Source organism: Lepidothrix coronata, unplaced genomic scaffold (assembly GCF_001604755.1).
Source record: "Lepidothrix coronata isolate B3197 unplaced genomic scaffold, Lepidothrix_coronata-1.0 Scaffold8, whole genome shotgun sequence".
Taxonomy (NCBI): domain Eukaryota; kingdom Metazoa; phylum Chordata; class Aves; order Passeriformes; family Pipridae; genus Lepidothrix; species Lepidothrix coronata.
In genome coordinates this window covers 1,165,826-1,192,011 of record NW_016690188.1, presented here as the reverse complement: position 1 = coordinate 1,192,011, position 26,186 = coordinate 1,165,826, and the positions used below count along the sequence as shown (strand labels likewise).

The 26,186-nt window shown below is 41.7% G+C and overlaps 1 protein-coding gene across 29 annotated transcripts in view; it reads left to right on the top strand.

Annotated features, from left to right (window-relative positions):
- The window catches only part of TCF7L2 (transcription factor 7 like 2), a 176,585-nt gene that overhangs the window by 137,332 nt on the left and 13,067 nt on the right, over positions 1–26,186 (top strand). For 15 of the 29 annotated variants that reach the window (XR_001872999.1, XR_001873000.1, XM_017803906.1 and 12 more), the window contains 6 exons: positions 11,352–11,484; positions 13,611–13,713; positions 16,476–16,562; positions 22,901–23,041; positions 23,881–24,040; positions 24,774–24,881. Coding sequence is in view for 27 of the 29 variants with exons in the window: in XM_017803906.1 (XP_017659395.1) it covers positions 11,352–11,484; positions 13,611–13,713; positions 16,476–16,562; positions 22,901–23,041; positions 23,881–24,040; positions 24,774–24,881 (732 nt within the window). In the remaining 2 variants the exon portion in view is untranslated. Of the gene's footprint in view, positions 1–1,153; positions 1,693–11,351; positions 11,485–13,610; positions 13,714–16,475; positions 16,563–22,900; positions 23,042–23,880; positions 24,041–24,773; positions 24,882–26,186 lie in introns of those variants that run through there. The other 14 variants (XM_017803913.1, XM_017803912.1, XM_017803930.1 and 11 more) reach the window with 4 other exon arrangements.

Below are 26,186 nucleotides of genomic sequence, written 5' to 3'. Positions count from 1 at the left end.
AAATCGTGGGGTTTTGTTTTGGTATTAAGGGCCTTAGAGGTTGCTGGCTGACACTGCACACGCGAAGGCCAGAGCAGTGCGGGGAGAGGACCAGGGACGGGGCTCTGGTGCACGGATTTCCCTCCCCTCGCTTGCTTCATCTGCTCCTCTCTTTTTTGGGTATCAGTTTGTGTTTCGTTGTCGTTTGTTTTATTTTGTTTAGCCTGTGGCCCCCGCAGATTAAACTGCTGCTTAAAAGGCAACTTGGATGCACTCAAGGTCTTTCTGTTTGAAACAGTTTTATTTTTCCCCCCTATATTTATTTTGTCCTGTTTCACTCTTTGGGGGCGAGGGGGAAGTGAACTCGTTTGTGTGATCACCCAGATGTGCATGGGGAAGACAAGTGTTTGCAACTGGTCTCCTTCAATGCCTCATCTGCAGCAGCATCCGTCCCACATGGTGATTGCTCTCCCTGCGTGCAGTGTCCAGCAGTATTAACAAACTCGCTTAGAAAGTGCGGAGGGGAAGAAGGCAGACACTGTTTCCTAATTACTGTCCGTTAAACCACCCTTTTTGGCTTTTGCCCCTGTTACAGAGTAACTACTTTGCAACTTTAGGGGAAAAGGATAAAAATGAGATGAGAGGCTGACTCTTTGCAAACTCAGACGCTGCAGTTTGCGTGCAATATCTGGCTCAGACATAGGAAGCGGGGCATCTCGCAATGGTCGTAGGCAAGAGCAAGGTGCAGGGCAGAAGCTTTACCCTTGCTCAGTTCAGCAATGCTCTCAGGTACCCCTGTTTATTCTCATTTAGGAGTAGCTTGGGAAAATTCAATAGCCAGGGTACCGTAATGTTATCTATCTTGAAGATGCTCTTGCATCCCTTTTGCAGTAGGGTCAGTGTTTTACAGAAATATTAAATACTAAAGGAAAAGGGAGGAGGGGGAGAGACCAAAGCTAATGGTAAAGGTCTGCCAAATGTCACCTCAGTGTTACAATGACAAGAAAATACACTTTCCTTACAGCTCTCTCCCTAAGAAATTTGTTTTGAGGGATTTGACAATCTTGCAGATAAAGTGACTGCTTGCTACACTTAACTGATCATGCTCCCTCACGGCCGGCCAGCGTTTCCTCGCTGCACTTAGTAATACCTGCGCAACCTGGGTTGTAGTAGCATTGGCATTGATTTCCAAAGTAACTGCTTTTTAGCTGTTGTGAGCAGACATACCTGCGTGGGGGGGTGAAAGTCTTTTCCCCTCTCCCTGAAAGGATGATGGTAAAGTGCTATATTGCAAAAGACAGGAGGCTTCTCTAAATTTTGATAACTGCAGCCGACAATTTAGAAATAAGACACTTCTCACAGCCAACATGACAGTGGATTTTGAGCATTCTGAAAACACCAGGCCAAAAAACTGGAGACATCTTGATCTTTTAAGACAGCTTTTCCAGTACTTTAAATGAAGGGGGGGAGCAGGGAAAGAAAAAGAGAGAGAAAAGCTGCAAGGAAAATAATACAAAGCCAGCACAATTGGCATCTAGACAGTAAAGAAAAAAAGTTTTTGAGGTTAACAGAAGGAAAGACAAAGCTGTTATGTACCCGAGGGATGCAATTTTAGTGGGAATGGAAGATTTGAGTGGTAAAGGAGGAGCGCTTGCCTCTGGGTTCTCTCTCTTCCAGCAGTTCGGCTGCTGGCATCTCAATTTGAATTGCTGGGTGAGTAGCACTTTCTGTGTGCACGCTTTCCGTCTTGACCACTGAACTTCTGATGTGACTTCTCTCCCTCTTCTCCTCTCTCCCTCTCCTTTTCTTTCCTCCTGCGTGGAATCAAAAAAAAAAATGGGGAGGGGGGGAGTGTGAGAAATCAAGCAAGCATCTCCAGCTGTGACCTTTGTTAGCAACGTTGTTTTTATTTATTTATTTTATGGTAATCGTCTTTTTTAGTGGGGGGAAGTGCGACTTTTCGATGCCGCTTTAATTTGACGGCAGTGGCGAGGAGCGAGCGCCGGTCTGTCGCGACACAATGGTGCAGCGGGACAGAGTTGTTGCACTCCTCCTCCGTGCCCTTCCCTCCACCTGGTTTTGGGGTTTGGTCGGCAGGGGGGAAAGAATTTTTTTTCTCGTGCACTCAGGGTGGGATCGGGGTGTGTTGGGGAGGCGGTGTTTCAGAGCCCGGTGTGCAGCAGGTTTCGGGGGCTGATTTCTGGATGCTGAACAATGGTTACCAGCGAGGGAAAAGTGTGTGCGCGTGTAGAGCTGTGTTACATCCGCAGTCAGACAGTCACACAGTGACCATGACATCACTAGCTTTTCTTTTCTTTTTTTCTTTTGGGGCGGAGGGGGCCACTTCAAAGCTTTCTTCAGTTCAGTACGATATTTCCTTAACTCTGAAACCATGAAGGTAAAAATGTTTGGGTTTTGGGGTTTTTTTTCTTAAAAGAAGTTGGTTTGTGGCAGGGCACATATGGTACAGTTAAGGGGGTTTGGAGATGGAATGGTTTAACTCTTGTCATAACACAAAATGAGATTTTTTTTTTTAGTTATTAAAAGTAGTATATAGTATTTTTTATTGGGTGCTTTTGATCCCGTGTTTGGTTGGCACTCAATTAAATTTTCTGAATTCTTCAGAAAGATCAGCTCTAATGTGAAAGATGAAAATTTTAGGGACACTGCATAAAAATGATTTCACCCAGTGTTAGAGGAATATGAAAAATAAGACTGAATGTTGATAAATATGAGATAACGTGTTTTAATACAGTGGTTTTGTGTTCGATATCAGAAGTCCATGAGACATTTTTTTTTCTCCTATTATTATATGTTACAGAAAGTTGAGCTACCCCTCAGCCAGTTCTGTATATTACCCATAGTTATACACAGAAAATAGAAATGTATTGAAGAATTCTACAAAGCATCACATTTTCACTGATGGTTTTGTGGGAGTCTTGAGTTTTCTGCTGTTTTCTAAGCCTGCCGGGCTTGTTGACAGAGGCACTTGATTCAGGAGGAGGATTTCTATCACTTCAGTACTCTGTGGTACCTTTGCCTGAGTAGCTTAGTCGATTTATTTGCCTTTTCTTGTATAAAAGAAGGGATAAAATTCTGTAGAATTCACCTAAAATGGATTAATCTAAAAGGACAGTTATTTAGATGTTTCTTCTTTCACTGCATGTTGTTGCATATTCAGGTTTTATACGGCTGGTGATGAGATCTCACAAGAGTTTTACCTTTCGAGGAATTTTTTTTGCTGGGACATGGGGTGAAAGGCCTGACAGCACTGTGTAAATGTGCCTGTTACTTTTATTCCAAAATGCTTGAAAGGTGTTTCAGTTCTGATGTGCATTTGATGTGACGTTTTTAGGGAAACTTTGTTGAATTTATTGAATAAGAATTAATTGATCTGGACTTACTTAATTTCGTTGCTCAGTTGTTTTGTGCAGCATGTAATGTTTTTTAGCACATTAAAAAATGAAAAGATTTTTTAGAGCTTTGTTATTTTCTAAGTGATTTACTATACATTTGCTACATATGTTGCATATCGGTATTGAGCACAGTCCGCTATAATTTGCAAATATTGTGTTTTAAAAAGCTGTACTGAAAACTTGGCGTCATATCTTAAGGCATGTATATGCATATTAGTTTTTTAATAATGCTGTTATTACTGAAATTGCCAAATACAAGAAGGTATAGGCATACGTGCTAATTTTTTTTCATATCTCCCCATTTTTTAACAGCCTCACATTCAAGTTCTTGCTGTAGACAGAAATCACAGATACCCTAATAAAAATCAGGAGCTATTTCTCCTACAGCGTATGTCTGTCTAGTGCTGAAATAAGTGATTTACAAGCAAGAGTTAAAACTGTTTATAATCTGGCATTTCAAAGAATGCTAGGCAGCAAGTAAAATTGCATGGCTAGGTATTCACACAAAACACGTAACAAATAAGGTCTATCTGGGCAATTGTGGACACCGTTTTGCTTATATTCACTTTGCTTCTCATCTTCTCTTAATTTTTGTGCTTGCATTGTTGCTCTGTGTCTCTCCCCTTTCTCCCCCCTTTGTGTTCAGGACCCTTTCCCAAAGACCTGCTTAGGTTTCACCAGTCTCTTTGCTCAGTGCTTGTGTATCCAGCACATCTTGTACTGGTACTGCTTAACCAAAAGGTGTTTTTCAGTTTTAGTCTAATATATGCCAAGTCTTTCTGCTTTTTTGCCTTGTTAGACATGAACGAAGGCTTGCCTGCTCTGCAGAGATAATATCTGTCTAGTAATTAAAATTAACTAAAGCATGCAAAGAAAGCACTGAGTATTTGTCATGTTGGGGAAGAAACTGTGCCTCTCCTTTTATAATGGAATAAATCTGGGCACCTCAATGCCTGAAACTTGAAGGGTCTGAGCACTGCGCTGTCCTCCTGGTATGGGAACATCCACCTGTTGATCAAATAATCTCTAATTTTGAGACTTGAGTGTAAGGCTTGGCTGGATACATGCAGGCCACAGTTCTGGGCTGTAGATGAGGTAACTGGTGTCCAAATTCATATGCCAAGGGTCAGGCAGAGCAGATGAGCAGAGTGCTTTCTCTTTATTAATTAAGCCTTAAGAGAATAAGTGAGGTAAAATCTAACTGTCATAAATTAATTCCAGGTGTTGCTGAAGGATCTCAAAATACACAGTTGTGTAGCAGGTGCTTGTCTGGATCTGACCTTAGAGTAACAACACATTGTGCAGGAGTGCAGCACTTAACTTGTATTTAAAACTCCAAGTTTTTTTTGTTTTTTTTTTTTTTACTGAAACACAGAAAACCCACCTCAAATACCATAGCACTAAAATTACAGTCCACAACAGCTTTGAAAGCAAAGCGTGAGCACACTTAATAATGTTTTACTGCTAGTGTGTTTTATCCTTCTGCATCGGAACTAACAGGCGGTAATTAGATAGCTAAACCCCAGTCCTTTCCCTTGTACACTAGAGGATTTGGCGTATGCTAATTGTCACCAGATCATTTCACATAATTGCCTTTTGGCGAAATTAAGTGGAAATTTCCTGAACATCTTAAATCCTGACTTCCCCACCCCCTCCCCTCAATACCTTCGCTCCCTGACAGGAAGGATGCTGAAAATGTCAAGCACGGTGGCTTAGTTCTCCAGCATGCAGGGGACACTTCATCAGAATTAAAGGGGGGGGAGGGCAGCAGGAAGAAAATGATTCTTTTCTTGAATGAATTGCTGGACACTTAAAGCCAGGAAGCTGATTTTGTTGTTTTGTCTGAGAGATTGCTAATAGACCCCGGGGTTTTATTGGCAAGCCGGCAGTTCTTGCAGGAGCAGGTAGGCACTCACTGGCCTGGAAGTGGTCAAGGAGGGAGGGGGAAGAAACAGAAGGTTGCAAAAGTGTGTGTGTTCTGCCCCATCTCCCCCTTTTTTATTTATTTATTAAGGATAGGGCAGTGGGGGTGTTTTGTTTTTTTTTTAAAGCTCTGTCTAGGGAGAGTATTGTCCCAGCACATGGTTGTCTGTGCTCCTGTAATCGTTGTGTGAAAGAGGAAAATGAGCCTTTTTTTAGCAGGGCAAGTTGTGGTTATCAATGGAGGCCTTGTCTCCTGCTACAATGGGTAGTTAGCTTAGGGCAGGACCTTAGGCAGGCATCAACTACATTAAACTGAGAAAGGGCTCAGGCCGCTGTATCAGCCATAATGGAGCAAGGGGAAGTAGTTTTCAGGAGAGAATGCTTAGTCAGGTGTGAGAACATCCTTAAAAAAGCTGTGACTCCACTAGCTAAACAGAACTGAGTAAAATTGAATCTTCAATTTTTTTTCGGGAAATGCTTCATCACTGGCATTGTAATTTTATGCACAGGAAGGGGATGAGTTCTGAGTTTCATACAACTGGTGGGTTTGGTTGGTTTTAGCTTTTCACTTAACCTGAATGGTTTGCAGTTTCCTTGTTGGAGTTTGGGGTGCCACCCAGAGCGGCTGCTGATGTGGGTGTTCCCCAGGACCAGAGTGGTCTTATTGATGCTCTGCTTATTGATGCTCTGCTTTGGGTGTTGACAATCCTGGCTGGAAGCAGAAGAATATTCCAATATTTGCAGCAATATTTTGGGATTTGCCTTTACTTTATACTTAATTTTCTGATTTGTGTCCGGGGGTTGAGAGTGAGGGTGGTGTAAGGGTGTCATTCCAAGGTAGAATCAGGGAGAGATCAACCTTTAGAAAAAAAGAGACTCCCCTTTTACGAGCATCTTTGGAGCTGCAGAGCAGCTCAGGAGCATCTGTTAGCATTTCACTGGCCACAGTCAGCATAACTGCAATAGCACCATCTGGAAAATGCAGAGAAACAATTTATAAACCTATTTTTTTAATGTGAACTGGTATTGAATGGTGCTCTTTGCTAAGCCTAGGGAGCAACTCCAGGAGAGCCTGCTAATTCAAGACCACTGTCGACCTTCTACATCCACCCTGGAGGAGGGGAAAAGGCTGACAAACCCTCTTCTGTGCTGCTTTTGTTTTATTGTATTAGGCTCATAAAAGCACTTTCAGGGCCCATCTTTCTTCAGCAGAAAAGGAAAGCAATGGGGAAACAGGGAAGAGGAGGACATGGCAAAAAGACAGGCGGAGCTCTAGCTCCATTTGTTTTCAGTGTCTCTTGATTAATAGGTTTTAAGGTGGATGGTGAACTCTCATTCCTCTGGTAGTGGAGGAAGGGGAGGGGACTCTGGGGGTCTGGGACGCAAATACCTGATCAGTCCCTCCCGTGCCATGTTCCTGGCTGTGGGTGGCAGAGAGTGCCTGCTGGACTGCAGCACATCCCTGCCTCCCAAGCAGGACTGCAAGCTTTGAGTACATTTAAAAGGTCACCCAGGTCGGGGAAAGGGGTCTCTCCCTGGCTGCAGCCATGGGAGTTGTGCTGGTGGTCACTAGAGTTTCAGGCTGGGCTGGGACAGGAGCATCCTCCCTGTCCTGCCCTTGGCTGCTCGGCCGGGGACATGTTGGAGCAGAGTCAGGCTGAGGGCTTTGACCGCTGCGGTGCTGCAATGGCATGATGGCTTGTTTTCAGCCTGGGTGGCTTTTTTTTCCAGACCTGCTTTTACTAAACCCGTGTTATCCCAGTGAGGACAAACCCTCTGGTGTCTCTGGCATGTTTTTTTCTGACTTTGAGTTGATACCGTGATTTTATTACCAAAGCCAAACAAGGTATGAATTTGCAAACAGAAATTGCAGTAGCAAACTCTTCCTGTTTAAAGGTTGGTTTCTCTTTGTGTGCTAAACAATACAATGTTTCATCTTGTGCAAGTCTTATGATGCTTTCAGAGACTTAGGAACTATTGATTTATACAGCATGTATTAACTTCTTCAATAAATGGGGAGTATTCATCAGTGGGGTGTATTAAATTGGGCTGTATACGCATAGAAGTATCTTTCATCCTGTTAATGAAATGTCCTTACCATGCAACAAAGACTAATACACAGCAATTTATACACACAATCCCCTGCAGTTTAAATTTGAAGTTAGATTTTTTTTTTGTTACCTAAAGGCACCTATCAGAACTTAGGCTAAATGGATCTCAGTATTCCTCTGAAACATTTATCAGTCCAAAATTTGTTGTGGTTTTGGTGTGGGGGTTTTTTCATTCTAGAGCTCCATTATTGTTTAAAGTTATCTGTGTTTAAGCACTCCCAGAAGCATTTCAAATTCATACAGAGAGATTTAGTAGTAGAGCTCCTATGGGGACAGTTTCGTCTGGTTTGCTTTAGGCAGCAGTTATCAAGAAAAGCAAGCTTCTCTTGTTTTTTTGCAATTCTTTACCATGCCCTCTAACCCAGCGTATAAGACCTCAGCTTTCAATGGAGAGGGGTGATTTATCAGCAGATGACTTGGTACTATGTAGATGCTGGGATTTCTGTCTAGAAATCTCCATTCGTTCCTGTCCTGTTACCACATGCCCTGATGCTAATCTGTTCCTACCAGTGCAACTCCCCTGTCTGTGCCTGACATAGCCATAAATGGAGTTCTTCAACTTGCCAGAGAAATTCCTGCTTCTCACAATGGCTTTTAGCTTAAAACTGCCCTTGATAAAGTACTCACAAATGTATATTGGAGAAGGGCCTTTTGCAGGGGCATGTCTAAGGTCATCTAATAAGTGTCTCCTATTGATGGCTTCTGTGGTTTACCTTTCACTGCCAGTGGATGGGGTTAGGACCACACTTGTTACTCAGGCAGAGCTCCCATTGACTTCAAAGGAAGATGCATGTGCAGGATTAATCCTGCTCTTCCCCAGCTTGTCCTTTCTTTTTCTCTTTCCCAAGGAAGCTAAGTTAACTTCAGGAATGGTATTTTTAAAGAGCAGCTTATTTAGCATATTGTGCATGATTAGCTTGGCTTGCAAATTGTGTGTGCTGTTTTGAGGGGAGTTATGGTCCTTTTTCCCCAGTGTGTGATAAACAGTGCAAAATGTAATGGAAACCTGGCCCTGAGTAGTGATGCAGATGCAGACTGATTCTCAGGGAATTGGATCACACTCCTCTGTCCCAGAGAGCATATTTTTGAGCATGTATATGACAGTTTCCACCTTTCCCCCAGTACATTTTCCCCACACCTCTGCCCCAGCATCATCAGAATGCAAAAAAGTATCCTACACTTGCATCCAGTACCTTTATATGAGTTTTCTGTTTGAGCGCAGGGCAGTCACCCGAATAAAAATGACTTACCTGGGGAAAAGTTTGCAGGCTTAAGGTTCAAACTCTTACTTGTTGATCTTTCTTTATTCTTCTGTTTGCTTTTTATTTTTCTCTGAAACATGTTAAGTAAAATACGTCATAATGTAGCACCTGTTCTATTTTGTGGAGATATTGCGGGCAGCCTTGGTATATCAAAGCAGTGAGTGGTAGTTTCCCACAGTTTACATGTAACCCCCTATGGTATATCTGGCTTTGGTGATAGAGGCATGTCAGTCCAGCTTTCCTCTCATGTATTGTTTCTTGTTTTTTGGCTTAAGTCTGACTCTCTAATGTTATTCTATCACTTACATATTTTTTTAACTAACCAGTTCCAGTTTCTATGAAAATAAGCTCTCTGTGGAAGACATCCCTTAACGTCTGCTAGGGTCTGAGTGAGGTTTATTTGCAATGATGTGACGAGTTGGGAGAGTACAAAGCTCTACAGCATGTATTAACTTCTTCAGTAAGTGGGGCCACACTGTGGGTCACCTAGCAGCATGAGTTCACACAATTCTTGGCCAGAAAAAACGCCTCTTATTGGAAGTGATAATTTTTGTGAACCTGATCAACTGGTCATTTGGCTTGTAATGTCATGTGTTGTTGAGTAGATGCTTGCCTCTTTGTGTGGTGTGTAATACAGTTTGTCACATGAAGCCCGTGCCAAAGCTTTCAGTTACTTTTGGAGTGCTTAGGTGTCAGTTCACTTCAAAAAGAACAGATATTGGAGTAGAGCGTCTCCTTTGGCTTTTTTAACTTTGAGAGCTAAATCCTCATAATTTCTCTGATGTGAAACCACTATGGATCTGTGCGGCCAGAAATTGTCCTTGGCTGTTCAGCTGGCAGAAGATCTGACCTACAACCCCACCAACACAACGTGCTGTAATGTGTAGCATTGGCTGTCGTGACCATGCTCTGTCCTGCATGGTGGCCGCTTGATATGGGAATCCCATGTGCCACGTGTGCGGTGTTAGAGGGGAATCACCTCTTGTAAGGGCTGCAAAAAGAGATGAACATGGTGAAGGACACGGTAAAAGCTGTGGGAAGCACAAGCACTGTGCTTCTTTTGGATGCACGCTTTTTTCTGCGGGTTATCAAAGGAGTGAGCTCAATAGCTGCATAGGGCAGGGGCTGGGGCTGGGGGAGCCTCATGTCATGGGGCAGGCTGCAAGAGCCAAAGGTGCTTCACTTGACCAAAGCATGATGGAGGGACTTCTTGTTTATTCAGGGACAACAGATATTTCTTTTCCTCCTTGCTCTCAGTTTGTCTTCCCACTTCCTTCCCCCCAGTCTTGAAAGTCATTCCCAGAGAATAACCGAATTATTTTTGAAATGCTTTTAGGGGGTGCTCAGAGCGTTGGAAGTGAGATCAGATAATACCTTCTCTAAAGTGGCACAGGGAGGATGTGTGTTTGGGGGTGCTGGGGGATCAAGCAGTGGGTTTGGAGCCATCCTTGAGCAGGAGAGAGAGAGAGCAGGAGAGTGCTGGCAGACCCTGAACAGCAGCGGCGCTATCGTGGCCACCGTGCTATCACTGCTTTATTTTAATGTGATTCCTTTTACTTGATGTTAATGCAAGTTGTTCCTTACTTAAAGTAATAAAAGGAAATGAAGACACATTCTAAAATGAAACCTGACTCTAATCCATTCATCATCTAATACCAGCCTCTTTATCTTTGCTGGTACCTAATCTGGTTAAATGTCCCTGTTGTAGGATTTTAGTGAAAATCCTCTATGGGGAATAGGGTTTTTTGCAATTGGATTACTTGCAGTAAATGGTCCAGTGGTTCGCTTGTTTCAGCTTAATTTTTTCTTTGTGATCTTGTAAGGGTAAGTTACAGTTCAACCTGCCTTTTCGTTTCATTCATTCACTCCTTTTTTTTTTTTTTAAATTGTTGTTAAGAAAAAGATCTTTTTTCCCCAAAGCTAGGAATGTGATGGGGAAAACCTCCTGATATCTGCGTGATTATTCCCCCCACAAGAGTGTTAATTTCAATGTCTTTATCTGGGGGTTTTTGCCATTATTTATATAGCTGAATATTTTAGCAGCCTAATTAATCAGTATCCAGTTTCCATTTATTAGCGCTCTCTGATGAATTGATAATTAATCAGCTCTTCTAAAATATATATATAAAATATGCAGGTGATCACTTGTCAGCTTAATGCTTGCTGATGAAGGGAATACTCCAGCACTACAAAGGCTTTTTATCTGGAGTATTTGCAATGAGCAGTAAAATGCAGAACTGAAAGTGAGGACAGGAAGGGGAGAGGAAAAGACCTACAGGTCAGTGAGCATTTGGGTCTCGTGCTAATTAAATGGGGGACTCTCTCAGGCCCTCACTGAGGAGTCTGCCTGCATCTTGGAGGTGAAGCACAAGATTATATAATAAAAAGGAAAAATTTTAAAGAATTGCTGTTGCTCTGTACAGGAGCTCGACAGGTCAAAAAGATTAAAGAACCTCAACAGCAGGAAAAGTGTGTGAGGAGGTTTTAAGCAAGAGGGTGGGAAAACTGCAAGGGTAACCCCGAGAAGGGACCTGGAAAAGTCTGAGGATCGTGTTGAAATTGTGGCTACTCAGATTTCTATATATCATGCCTTGTGCTGCAGTGGGAAGGAATAGCCATCGCTGCTCTAATGCCTTCGACCTTTTTTTTTCTCTTGACAGTCTAACAAAGTGCCAGTTGTGCAGCACCCACACCATGTACACCCTCTTACGCCGCTTATCACATACAGCAATGAGCACTTCACACCAGGAAACCCTCCTCCACACTTACCAGCTGACGTAGATCCCAAAACAGGTAGGTGGGAAATAGTTTGGGGGGCTTTTTGAGAGGGAGTGGGTGGATCTTTCAATTTTGCGTATTAGAAGAGAGGAGTGCAGGAGAATGGATTTCCCATACTGGAACACCAAAGGGGGCATGTAAAATGTCAAACCCAGACAAAATAGTTTCTTTTTAAGCCAATTAGACTTCAGAAGGAAACCTACTGGGTGAATTTTCATAAAGCTTCTGCAGGGTGACACCAGAGTTGCATGTGTGGGGTCGTTTGCAGATGTGTTTCTTTGCAAGAATGATACCCCACCTAGTAGTTCGATCTACCAAGTGCTTGGTTTGCATGCACGACCCCGAGAATTAAACATGTACGTTCTGTGATCTGCACTTACAGAATTGCAGCTGGAATTCTAAAGGTGGTGGGTCATGACCGGTTTCAAAATGAATCTCTTTTAATTCCCCAAATCCCATTGTTTCTGTGTCAGGAGTTCAGCCATTTTTCTTCTATAATGTTGAATTTTCATCCACTGTAACTACTTAGCTCCAGCTTTACGCTTGCAACTCTTTTCCCCAATGTAAGTCTACCCAACTCTAAGTTCAGCCTGAAGGGCAGCCTGCTTGAATATAGAGCACCACGTAAAACCCTGACTAGATTTATTGGTGTTACAGAGTAGAATTTACATGTTATTCTAACTTTTTAAGAGTCCTTGTTTAACCTGAGGTCTCAAAGAAGTCAAACAGTGTCAATCTTCTTTCTTCAAGCTGCATTGAGTTCCTAGTGACAGTGGTTTTGGTTTTGTTAATCCAAATCCCATCTAGTTAATTGGAAAGTTCATCAGAAACAGAATTCATGTTAAACGAGTCACTCTGTGTCAGCTCTAACTTATGCAGATAATTTATTTAAACTACAGCCTTTGAATGACGCTGTGCATTAGCTGGTTTTCACTCCCTACATTTTCACTGGGGCCCCCTTTTAATTGTGCTTAATGCTATAACTTCACGTGGCTTGAAAGGAATCCATCTCACTATCCCTGGGTATTGCAAGTGAATGGCATAGTCAACCTCTCATTTAAATAATGGTAGTACAGGGAATAGCTTTTAAATGGTTATCGTAAAACATATGATTAACGTCTGTAGACTGTTTACTTTTCTTCTGTGAACATTCTTTCAAGTGTGCAAATAGCTCACTGGATGGTTAAAGCCCAGTTAATCTGTTTGGGTTTTGTAATGGAGCAAAAGCGATGTCTGCATGAAAATGTCACACAAGGAGATTTAATTTAGAGATTAAAAGCTTCCCAAGTGACTTAAAAAAATAGGTTTTAGCCATGAATACAGTACCTCTTCCTTTTAATGCTCTCTGTTTTAATTTTGCTTCTGCTGTGTAATTGTGCTCTGGCTTGTTAATTGAAAGACCAAGTGTTGTAACCCTTACTCCTCTGAGTAATTCCTACTTGCTCTTAAGGTAAGGAGCATTAATATTTAAGGCTTGTGTCTGGAGCTGGTTTCTGCTTTCCAAGTAGGAACTGCACCAGATTCAGAGAGGATAGGTGGGCTCTCTGTTCTCCCCTGCACACCTTCAGCATCTACCACTGGTTATACCAAGCATTTCCAGGGGCTTTCACCTCCACTCCTAGGTTTCAGAAGGAAAGGTTTCCTAGGTTTGCTCAAAAGCAAACATCATTTGCAATTTTAGTGACTTTTAAACTCATTTTGGAGATTACCTTGGAATAATGCCATGTTATTGAGTACCCAGTCAGTATCTGGGTCTCTTGGCTGACTTTGAGACTAAAATAACCATGAAGTTGTTACAGGATCCATCTTTCTGTTGAGCATTTAAGACAGTATCTAGTACAGCATCACACCGAAATTATAGCTGAGACTTCTAAATAACAGAATAACTATCTCCGATTGGAGAGGTGACTGAGAAAGCGAATAATATCATTTTTTTTTGGTTGAATATCATTTAAGAAAATGCCAGGAGGCTCACTTTATAAAATAAGAGTGTGAAACAACCTTTGGAAACCCAAAGTGAAGGCACAAGTATTGTAATTAAAATAAATTGATAGAAATTTAGAAACAAATGTGGTTTTTCTTTATGTTTCAGTTATTTCCACGTCTCTGTACTGACGCTACTTTATGTTCCTCTTCTGTAGGAATTCCAAGGCCTCCACATCCTCCAGATATATCTCCTTATTATCCATTATCACCGGGCACTGTAGGACAAATCCCCCATCCGCTAGGATGGTTAGTACCACAGTAAGGAGTTCCATTTTTTTCATTTCCTTTTTCTTTTTCTGATGTGTAAAATTTGTGTAAAAATATGTGTGTGTGTGTGTGTGCACGCGCGCATTGAGTTTTGCCGAGCTTGTTTGCCAACTGCCACTGCACTGAGTGTTATGAATTTACCCACTTCATGAAGGTTAATTAAAACTTACGCCAGGTCATGTGGTCTTAAACAGACATGAGAAGTTGGACACAGCTTTGCATGTCATCCCAGCTGGCTGATGGCTTGTGAAGCATGAATCTTTAAACTCTTCTGAAGAAATGTCCTTTCCTTGTTATTGCCCTTATGCTGCGCCACGTGGGTTTTTTTCAGATTTGATTTTCTGAGGACTCAGGGTGGTTCTCACGGACCCTTTTTTTTACCAGGGCCATATTCACTACAAATGTGCAATTTTAAATTTCATTTGCCTTTTATGTTGAAAGTACTTTCAATTTTCTTGTGAAACAGTAGAGCTTTGCATCGACCAGTGAGCAGGATTCCTAGTCGAGATGCGGCTGGGCAATTGGCATCTGAGGAATGGAATTTTCTTGCAAACAAGAAAGAGGAATTAGTTTACTTTAAAACTGGCCAAGAAAAAAGCTGTGGAAAGTTAGCTTGAAGTTTTGTTTTCTTTTCAGTTCCTCATATCCCACTTGCAGAGCCTTGTTGGATGAGACCCCCTCCGGTAGCTGGGTCCTTATTTTCTTTTTTTTCTTATGTTGCCCTCTCTTCAATGGGTTTATAATACATTTAAGCACTACCTAAGCCTTTTGTGTAGTATATTTGATTTAAATACTTATAAAATCCATTTGTATTTCTGGATACAAGAGTTTGCTGCATTATAAATCAAGACTGTTACCCTCTTTTTCTCACAAATTGGGGTGATTGTATTTCTTCCAGAAATGACTTGCGCAAAGCTCAGAATAGTTTGCTCCTGCTTGAGGTTGTTTGGCCAGCTGTGCTAAAATACCTCTCCACAAGTTTGCCCTCCTTGAGGAATTGGAGTTGACATCCCATAGGAGAGCAGGGGGTCCCCACATACTTCCTGGCAGGTCTTGGGCAGGGAGAGCTGGTGGCATCAGAGGCTTTTGGGGCCTTTCTCAAGCACAGAAGTGTTGATGCAGGAGAGCTGGAGCTCAGATGTTGGCCACAGCAGCCCACTTCTGGCCATTTTGTGGGCTGCCTTTCCTTATGGGGTGGTCATGCAGCTTGCTTGGGTAGAGGCTCTTCCACCCTGAGGGTGAGGCATCAGCTTTCAGCAGTCCATCAGCTCTCTGCAGAAGGCTTCTTCTCCAGAAGAACTCATCATGAGCAGAAGAAAAACCCAGAGCATTTCTCCCTGAAATCTGAAATTCCTCCTCATTTGTGGTGACTTACTTTACATGTAGGACACCCTGAACATTGGTAGAGTGCATATCAGCTCCTTTTCTTCTTCTTGCTTGCTTGCAGGGCCTAGCTGCAGTACAGCCATCTCATGCTCCTCTGTTACAGCTGCTTAGCTCAAGTTTGCACAGTAACAGCCTCAGCATTTAAAACAAACATACTCAGCTAGTGCCAAAAGTCAGGAACATGAAAGACATGAGAGTGCAGGGAAGAAACTCCTCACTGTCATTGACCTGTACCTCATTGCTCATCTGTGTCTCAGACCTTACATCTGTATGTGTGCAGACATGGGTTTGTCCTCCTTGAGCCTCATGCCATGGCTGCCAAAGCACATAAATGTTTCCTCATGTGGCCAGTGTCACCAGCCAAGTGCTAATGGCCACGTCTGTCACTGGAAGACTCTCGTCATCACTGCTGGTTTAAACAGGTCAATACCCATAGTGTGCTTCCTACACACAGCTCTTACAGCTTCTCCAAGTGATTTTTTTTTGAGGGGTGATACCATGACATTCACTTTTGCTCTAGGAGAGTAGCATGGCCAACTTCACAGAAGTAACCCAAGGTTTTCATTTCCCCTCTCATTGCCACTTGTGCTTCACCATCAAGTTCCCAACCCATCTATCCTCAGCTGGCCTGCATGTTTCTGGCATAGAACTCACCCCAAAAGTATCTTGCCCAGTCAGATGATATATTTGAAGGACAGATGAAACGAGCAAGCCAGCACAGACAAACCTCCATCAGAAAAAGTTGTGTGTCTTTCATGAGGATGCTGTTTTGCATGTTGCTGTATTTTTTAATTATTGTAATGAGGTGTGATTGTCTATTGGTTACCCACAATACTTCTTGGGGACTCTCCCCCGGTAACTCTTGTCAACACTTGTTAATCTGACAAAAGGCTACAAATTAAGCTCTGTTAATTTAATGTTTTCTCACCGAGATCTAAATACCGAAAGAGGCCCAAAGCGCAACTGAAGTCCTTTGATTCACTGTACTTTATTTTGGTATAAATTTACATTCATTATTGTTTTCCTTTGGATGTGTAGCCCTCAATTAGTGTGATGGCTCCATTAAAGCAAGCGAGACTTCGCCTTTAATTATTACAACAAAACACCTAGTTTCAGCTTGGGGAGAGGGTCTCTATTGACATAAGCAGAGGTTATAAAATTTAATTAGCCATTCCTATCAGATTTATGGCATTCAAATTGTTCTGTGTTTCTTTCCTTTGATCCTTGCTGTACAATCCCCAAGATTTTTGTTCTGATCAAATGAGAATAAAGCTTACTGTGCAGAGAGAAGTTTTTTGTTGTGGTTTTTTTTTTTTTAAACCCTTTTTTTCTTTCTCTCATTCTCTCTTTCCCTTCTCTTTTGCCAGGCAAGGTCAGCCAGTGTACCCAATCACGACAGGGGGTTTCCGCCACCCTTACCCAACAGCTCTGACCGTCAATGCTTCCATGTCAAGGTGAGTTTAAATACTGAGGTCCTAAACCCAGAGCAAATGTAACTCCTTCTACTGCTCTCTCTGGAGTGCATTTCATCTAGGCAACATAATTCTAAAAGCGCTTTGGTGGGGTGGAGGAGGAGAGGGAGAGGGGTACCTTCCCATGTGAGGAGAAGGTGGTGTCCTAATGTTGTCACTGGGCTTCAAGGATTTGTTTTTGAGGGAGAGGTGGAGGTGCAAGAAGTCATCTTTAAAAGCCAAACTAAATGAAAGAGCTGGGAGAATGTAATGTTGAAAAAGCAAGGAGGAAAAGTCAAGCTACCTTTTGCTTTCTCAGTGACTACCAACCAGAGCAGCACTCTGTGTGCGAGAGGGAGGTCTCGGGAGGGAAGAGGACTGCTCTTCAAGCAGAGTTGGGAGGAAGGTTATTGCGCTGTGTTTTCCCCTACCAAAGCTCCAAACACTGATAGTCGACATAAAAGGGCCTGCTTGACCCTCTAAAGCTTTAGAAGTATATATTTCTCCCCCTCCCTACCTCCAATTAATTCCATCTAATTTTCTAGGGGCTGCTAGTTTTATTTACAAACTGGTTGGCAGCACTATGTTTAAGTAATCACTAATTGCTCCTAATGATAGTTTTATTTTCTGTTCATCTGATTTTCAGTCTGGTTAATTAAATCGGTGGAAGTTTAGACTTTCTTGATGGGCTGAAAAAGCTAATCCATTTTGATGATGGCACATAATTAAATTAGCATGCATTACATAGCAAGGTTCCACATCTCTTCCTTGCTCTGTCCCTTCCTCTTCATCTCTGCAGTTTAATATGTGAAGGTTGGTGTATAGATGATTTAAGGAGGAAAAGATTAGTGAGGGCTGAGGGGAAGCACAGCTCATTGAGAAATGGAAACCTGTACCTAAGCTCATGAGTGAATGGGTAGGGAAATAGTGTGTTGTGTGCTTTAGATAAGTAAACGAAAAGCAAAAAATTAAAATTTGTCCATGTTGGTCCAGCAAATAGACAGACAACTGGAAAATCAACTTTAAAAAGAAATTTTAAATTTTTTCTCCAGCCCTGTGGAGAAAAAATACTGGGTTGGGGAGAGAGCTGCAAATTTAAACAATGATTCCCTCCCTCTGTTTAATCTTCTTAAATATCTAAAAATACTTGCAGGCATGGTGTGAGGCAAAGTAGAGCTTGATTTAGTTTAATTATTATTACAGAGGCTAGTCATTTGAGGGAGGGGGGAGATGTGGAAGGGGGGGCTATATTCCCAAGATAGACTTTATGAAAGGTATCTAGTTAAAAAGAGTACACAGCAAATTAAATACATTATTGTGGTAATGGGACGACAGAAGTAGAGGTCTATTATACTTATGGCAGTTATAGGAAATGTAGGCTCCTTGCCCTGTTCTAGCACATCCTTTGATATTCATTCCATTCAGCAGCAGGGCCAGGACTTCTCAGAATTAAGTGATGGGTCATTATACTTTAAACACCATGGAGAAGCCTAGATTGGCAATTAAACAGCACTTGCTGACACTCGCTTGTGCCACCCTGTGACCCCCTTTAGATTGAGTTGTTGGAGCTCGGGGCCCTCAGCCTGCTAAATTGGTAGCAGGCACTTCTCCTGACGAGGGCTGGCTCTGAAATCTGCCGGCTTCAAAGGGAGCAAGATCATGTATAAACCATAATGTGGGTGCACCGTGGCTCAAAAAATAAGGCAGGAATAGATGAAATGTTACAAGTGCAAGGGGAAAATGAGAGAATAATGACAAATCTAATGCAACTCAAAGCAGAATTGTTGCACAGAAAAATGCATCCCACTGCTTGTGCATAAAATCAAGGCAGGCAGATGACATCCAGTTAACAGAAACATGTCAACAGTGAAGTAAAGTGAGAGTGAGTAAGAGAGAAGCCCCTGAGACAGCCAGGAACAAAAAATTAGTTGTCCTTAACAAGTTAAGACTCATCATTATATTCTGGCTTGGAGCCATAAAAGGAGACAGTGGTGTATAATGAGCTGCTTAGAATTTTTAGGGTGTTTATTGCAATTCATGGAGTACTTGTCTAGAGAAAAAAATATGGTGAATGTCTTAGGCGAAGGTGAGGGGTGTGCACATACACACATAGCCTTTCTTTTTATCTCTGACATGAGCCCTCACACACACACACACGCACACACGCACACACACACGCTCAGGCACACATGCAGAGTGATGAATAGATTTAAGATGTTTACCCTTTGTTTCAGCCCAGAAACTTCTCTCCTGGTTTCCCATAGATGGGAACAGCCTCTGGGCAGACCGTGCTCTGATACACGGTTCGAGGCGTGTTTCCTCATGCCTGCCGTATCAGCTGGAGTGCCTGGGCTCAGCCCTGGGACAGCCCTGGCCCTGAGTGGCCAGTGGAGTTGGGAGATGGAGCTGACATGCCCAGGGATGCCCACACTTGCCTGCAGACATGTTGTTCATGGCCCCTGGGCAACCACCCTGCAGGGCCCTGGGACAAGCCTTGGCTTTGCTGTGCTGGCTCTGCCCAAACACTGAAGCCAGGGCAGACCTCAACCTCACCCTCCATCCACAGTTTTCCAGACCCTTTCTTTAAAAATAGTTCTCATCTCTGCCTGCATTATGGTATAGATCTTTGGAGCATATAATGCTTCCCAGCCCTGAATGTTCCCTAAGCTTAGTAATTACAGTTTGTTCGTTAGCGTGTGCTTATGAATAGTTTATAAAAAGGTTAATGGGTGACTAATAGTGATTTTTCATAAATGGTTTAGGCTATTAAGGTAGTGTCTTCTGGTTGTTTTAACCATTTGTAACTCTTCGTTGTTGCTTGTAGCATTGCCCCACTCACTTTGTATGCATGCAGCATGCTTGTAACACCTCTTGATCCTTCATTACCCCTCTGTAATATGCCTTTAATGTAAAATGGGACAGGGTTAACTGACTGATGGGCAAACAGTGGACTCACTATGAAAAAACAACTGCTGTGAGAGGAAATCAGGAAATAATTTAGCAGAATTACACCAGACAAACACTACACAGCAGTTAAGTGGTGGCAGTGGAAAATACCTTCTGTAATTGAAATTTCGGGGGAAATTCACTTTTGCTGAATGTAATTACTGAAGTTGGAGTGCAGCCAGGAACTTAAAAATTAACACTCTTCCCCCACTTGTATTGCCATGTGAGTGGATGTCTGCCTGGAAATAAACAGGCAATCAGACTTTAGGCTGAAACCTCAACCAGCCCATTGAAGCCCATGGCATTGTGAGAGGAGCTGTGGGTTCTAGATCATGTTTTTACAGCCCCAAACAAAGGAAGAGATGTGTAAGTCCAATAGGCAATCTTGTATCTTGGAGAGATTCAGTATGAAAAAATGAATGACCCTTGGTAATGAACACACCACTTTCTTGTGGAAACTGCAAGCCCAAAAATAACTACTGGGCTACAGCTGCCTGTTAAGGAAGGCTGCTGGCTGTCCTTGGAGTTTAGAGCTCAGTGAGTAAAGTATCCCAGCTGAGGTCAGTGAAGGCTTCACCATCCTTCAGGCTTTCACACAGCATGTGCCTGTAGGTTTCTTTTCCTTCACTGTCCTTTCTCCCTGTCTAGTCACTCTCCAATGTGTAAATACTCTCTTTCTCCTGAACAGTAACTGGAAGTACATTTTTCCCATAATTAGGTGGGGAGGTCACATTTTTTGCAGATTTTCTTCACCCTCCTCTATCTTTCATGAGTTGAAGTACCTAAATCTTCATCAAAAACAAACAAATAAAATAACCCCTCTCTTTTGCTGAATGTGTCTCCTTTGAGTATCCTGATCATGCAACAGTCCACCATGAAGGCAGAGTTCATTTTGCAGTGCATTTTCATTTTTGACCAGTTCCTTGTTTCAGAAGCAAGTCTGTGACCCAGTTATCATGACCACATCACAGGATCCTCTACAGAAGCTTAACAAGTATCATCTTTTGTCCCCATTAACTCCATCTGTAATCAGCCTTTTGTTATACTTGGAAGCCCTTCTCCAATGATGAGTCTGATCTTAGTTCCATTCTCATACCCTTGCGCTATCACTGCACTCAGCTTTTTCCTCACTGGTATGTGCCCACGCCACTTCCTACTGAGCCCTCATGTCAGACAAATACAGATCTTACTGCCTGCACTCTGAAGGAAGGCTTTTCATCTCCATCTTCATCCTTCATTGTCCCCTTTTCACTGGCCTTGCTAGGCCCAGTAGCATAGTCCTCTGTTGAACACTGGATCTTGCCTAGGAGAGACAGTCATTCAATAGGACATGTGTCAACTTTTTATTACTATACTTACACCGCTTTCATGGAGGTCTATATTTTACCATCAGTTTTATTTTTGCCATGTTTGTAAGTTATTTAAAAAAAAAAATCTCTTACTGTCAGTTTTTACTGTTTGCATTGTACTGTGGCTGAAGGCCCCAGGCGCTGTGTGAACAAACTTTAAGTATGTCCAATCAAAATACATACACAGGAAAATAAAGAGAGAATAGAAAAAAAAATGATACAAAGGCCCAGTTTGTGTCTTGCTGATGGTGAGGCAGTCCTGTGGCAGAATTGGGACAAGAATGTCAGTTTCCTTTGCAGCCTCAACATTGTCTTCTGTTCTGACCTACCATGAATCAAAGTATATCCTCAAATGTATGCTTCTCTCCCAGCTACTTTTGTCAGAGGGTGGGAAGGCACTTGGACAATCCACTTGGAGATTTGTGTCTGTGAGTTTTTAGCAGAAGTAGGAATGACCATTTTGCTGCCCATTCTCTGCTTCCCTTGCCATCCCACTCTCCTCCTTCTCTCCATACCTTTGTTTGTGAGGAACTGCAATTCTCTACAACTTGAACAATTTCACATTCTCCCTGTCAGTCCTTGCTCTTCCTACCACTGCCTTCAAAGACAAAATACTTCTGTCTAATCACCCTGAGTACTACCAACTGATAGACAAAGATCCTCAGAGCTTGTGGTGGACAGTACTTCTCATTTATGGAAGTACTTCTGTGTCATCTTGTGAATGTAGGGAATGTCTAGGCAGTTGCAGGGGGGGGGTGTTAAGCTCAGTATTGGAATTTTTGAGAGAGGGAAAAAAAAAAAGAAATCCCATTATATTTCTGATACTTATGCACAGTCTACTGATCCATGGTGTATCACCGCATTTTAAATCATGTTGGATAGAAAAAAATCATTGTATACTGATGACAGAAGAAGTAATTATTTATCCCACTGAGTGTTCCATATTCTTGGGTTATTTTACTTGGACCAGATGGTTCAAAATCTGAGATGAGAGTAGGGATTTGCAGTAAGAAAAACCCTTGTCATTTGCCAGATCACTTTAGCTTTGGCGTGTGGAAGAAAGATATTTCTGAAATATTATTTTAGGCTAGATCCCATTCCCTGGAAACCCATTGACTTCAGTGGGAGTTTTCTGAGAGAAAGGCAGTCAGAGTCATATTGTGCTTTCCTTATTCACTGCAAAAACTTTCTGAGACTATTGACAAATAACAAGTCAATCGTGCTTTTGAGAAGTTTGTTCATTTTGGTTAAAGTGTAAAAAGTCTGAATGATTGTGCCGTGTTTGTGCTGTGATCCCGACCAGGCAATTAGATTCACGAAGAAGGATTGCACATCCCTCTGAATCCAGTTTCCTGTCCATGTATATGACCATAAACCATAAAGTTGGCAACATTTTATTCTCTTTAGAAAGTCTAGACTGTTATTTTGCATGAATTTAAGCTGTTCTACATTACTTTAATGGGTCAAATTTGATTAAATTTCACAATCTTCCCACCTTCTGTTAAAGAAATGTGGCTCAGAGATTTATTAGACACAAATAAATATTTTCTTTTGCTCCATCAACAAAATGTAGCTAATGAGGCATCTATAAGTATTATCAAAAATGCATCTAGAATGTGTTGGCATTAATATTTTATTTTGCTGTCAATATACAATAAAGGATGTCATCCTAAATTCACAACATGATTCAAAACTATAAAAATTGATTCCTTGGTTACCATAGCTAATTTCTTAGCAAAGAAATGGACTGGTGGATTTTGCTGCAGGTAGCTGAAATTCCACCTTCATACATGTTCATTCAGTTGAATTCGCCTTTTGTTAAAGATGTTAAAAATCATGATGTCTCATGTCAGTAATGATAATGAAGGGGAAGATTGGCTTTAATGACATTAGAAGAGTCATTATGTTTAATTTATTGCTAATTAATGCTGCCAGCTTTCATATGCTTTGTCTAGCTGTCATGTGCTTGTTATATGCCAGGGGTTTTTTTAATGTGTGTACACATCCCTCCCCATTCATTCATTTTTATTCTGACGATTTACACAGCTTTCTCTCCTCTAGGTTTCCTCCACACATGGTCCCGCCACACCATAGTTTACATACAACTGGAATTCCTCATCCGGCCATAGTCACACCAACAGTCAAACAGGAATCTTCCCAGAGCGACGTCGGCTCACTCCACAGCTCGTAAGTTTTTGCTTCTCTGTCTTCTTTTTAGAATACTTAAAGCATCACCTATGCATGTGGGGGTTATAAAAAGGATTAGGTTTGTGATAATGTTTTTGGTGTAAAATATTTTTTAATTGCTTTTTCTCTTGTGTTATAATTGATTTGAACATGGTTTAGTTGACAGAGTGTGTCAAAATGATGGTAGCAGTCTTTCAGAGTCATTCTGTGGCATAAGTCAAGTTGTTATTAATTTCACCTGTTTTAACAAGAAAGTGGCATTTTCTTGATCAAGATTCAAGTTTCTTGACTGGTTTCTCTGTTACTCAGTGCCTGATTTGAAGCCTTGAGATATCAGATACACCACAGGAGACAATAAATTAGAGCATAAATGGCTTGTTCAAAGCTGCAGAGAGCTGGTATCAAGTTAAGGTTTGAACCAAGGAGAGCCCTCATCTACCTCTGCCCATGGTGCTTCTGGTGCTTATTGCCTTTCATTTCACAGGTGATGCACAAAGAGAGCATTTTGGTTCCCACTGATGATGGGATGTAATTATTTCCTCTACCATCATGCTCACAAGCCCTCCCTCTGAACTTGTTTTACTGGATGTCCATGTCCTTCCAAGGCTTTTGCAGGGACCGAGAGGGTACTTGGTGATATTGCATAAATACGAGATGAGTTTTCCTATAATGCTCTTAAAACTATTTTCATACAGCAGCCAGGGCAAAGGCTCTAGGGAACCGTCTGGTCCTCTTCCTAGAGATTTCTGAGGATTAATGCTAGAGAGACTGAGGGGATTAATTTAATACATTCACAAGGGTTCTCACTGTGAGGTCTCTGTTGTATCTTTACCCTTCAGAAAACATCAGGACTCCAAAAAAGAAGAAGAGAAAAAGAAGCCACACATAAAGAAACCTCTTAATGCATTTATGTTGTATATGAAGGAAATGAGAGCAAAAGTTGTAGCAGAATGCACATTGAAAGAGAGCGCAGCCATCAACCAAATCCTCGGTCGAAGGGTAGGTAACAAGGGACAAGCACAAGCATGGACTGAAACTCGGTAGGATTCACACCTTCTGAATCCCTGTGTTCTCCTGCTATTTTGATAATGACTAGGGAAATTACTAAACAAAAGCCCTTGGTTTGATGTCTAGTTTTAGCAGATAGTTCTTGCCAGTGGGGTCATTTATGGGGAAGAGGAGGAGTTAATTATTAACAGTTTTATTTCAGTGTTATTTCCATGACCTATAGATGAAAAAATCTTAGATTTTTATTTTGTCCTAAGATAGGTAGAAATGTAAATAGGAAATAAAAAAGCTTGTGAGTACAGTATCAGTGTCAGCACCTGTGGGAGCTAGAAGAGAGAGAATGCCAGTGGAGAAGGGAAGGGGAGACTACCTCTAAAGCTGTGTTCTGACTCAGGACAAGTGGTTCAGCTTCTGGACCCTCTCCCTTGCTGTTTGTTTTTGTTTAGTTTTCTTAATTCTCCTCTCTCAACAGGAGACAAAGGGGCTGAGTGAATGTAAATGATTAGTTGTGACTCAGTTGAGTTAACTGGAGTTATAATCTGGAGTTATAAATAAAATATGAATGTCAGCATGCCAGATCATCTGTTTTTATCCCTTCTTTGTGAAAATCAATTCTGACTGTATTTATATATAAATATAATATACTTTGCTCTTAACGTGCTTAAAAAAAAACCCCAACCACTAGTGCTTTTTATTTTGTCTTTTTTTTTTTTCTTCACCTCAGTGGCACGCGTTATCCAGAGAAGAACAAGCAAAATACTATGAACTAGCAAGAAAGGAGCGACAGCTTCATATGCAGCTGTACCCGGGCTGGTCTGCACGGGATAACTATGTAGGTTCCTATGTAGGTGGAAATGTTTTTAGTAGTAGAGCTTGTAGAAATGTGTATGTGACCTGCTGAACTACGATCACACATTGTACACGAGCACTACTTGGAAAGCGTGCCTCGGGATCCCAGTCTGGTAACAACAACGGGCGCTTCCCTCTGCGGTACTAAAACTACTGGGGATAATTCCCAGCCCTCCACTTGGAAGAGGCTTCCTGGCTGGGACTAGTAAAGGGTTGGAATTGGGGCATGACAGTAGAGCTCTGTGAAGAAAGTCTTAATTTTGCTTTTACCAACATCTGGAAATGCTGTTTGGCTTGCTGGTCATTTTAAATTTCATTAAAAAAAAATCAAATTCCCCTAGTATGGCTCCTCTCCACCAAAAGAGATGAATAATAAGTGTCTTGTACTTACCTGTGTGAGAGTATAGTGGAAAGTGGAAGAATGACTTATCCTAGCTTCAGAGAAGGGCTGGCAAAACCAAAAGCATAACTTGTTCGAAAGTCTTACTCTCAAGTGGGGCTAAATTGATTATTCCATGCTCTACTGTAGTATATTTTGATTATTTTTTGCTTTTTCATGCCCATGTTACCGTCTTTTTCCCTCCCCTCCTCATTTTTCTAAAAAGTGTATTGGAATCTGTGGTCAATGCATGGATTGTTTTTAAGATTGATTCCTCCCTCTTTCTTTCAGAAAGCTTGTTTTGTAGCTAAAAGTGGTAGAATTTTCTGTCTCTTAAAAAAACACAAGGCCAGCTTTCTAACCACTTACTAGTATTATAGCTCCTTCCATGAAGGGTAAGCGGAGCAGATGGTAATAAGTGTTTGCAAGCCTAAGCCCATACATTCTTGAAACATTTGTGGATTGGTGGGAGCTCTAAACTCCTTTTAATAGGATTATAGTAGCATCTTGATTTTTTTTTTTCTTTTAAGGTAAATAAAAATCACCTAAAACTTCCAAGATCTCTAATTCTGGAATAAACCCTGTTCCCTGCCTTCTAGGCAGACTTCCCTGTGGGTTTGGGGACCAAGAGCTCTAAGATTGATGTCAGTTACATATAATGTTACACATTTTGCTTTTGTTGAAGTCTCTCTCTTCCATCCCCATCCTCATCACTGCCTGTTTTACCATAAATATCCTATTTTGCTGTATATGGCAATATTTGCCTCTGAGAATCTACACTTTTACATGCATGGGTGGGGAGAAGCTAGTTCAGAGTCTGCAGCAAAGCCCAGAGTAGCACCAACTCTCTGCACTCTTCTGCCATTTCAGTGGTGGAGAGTACACATGCTCACTTATTTAGCAATATGT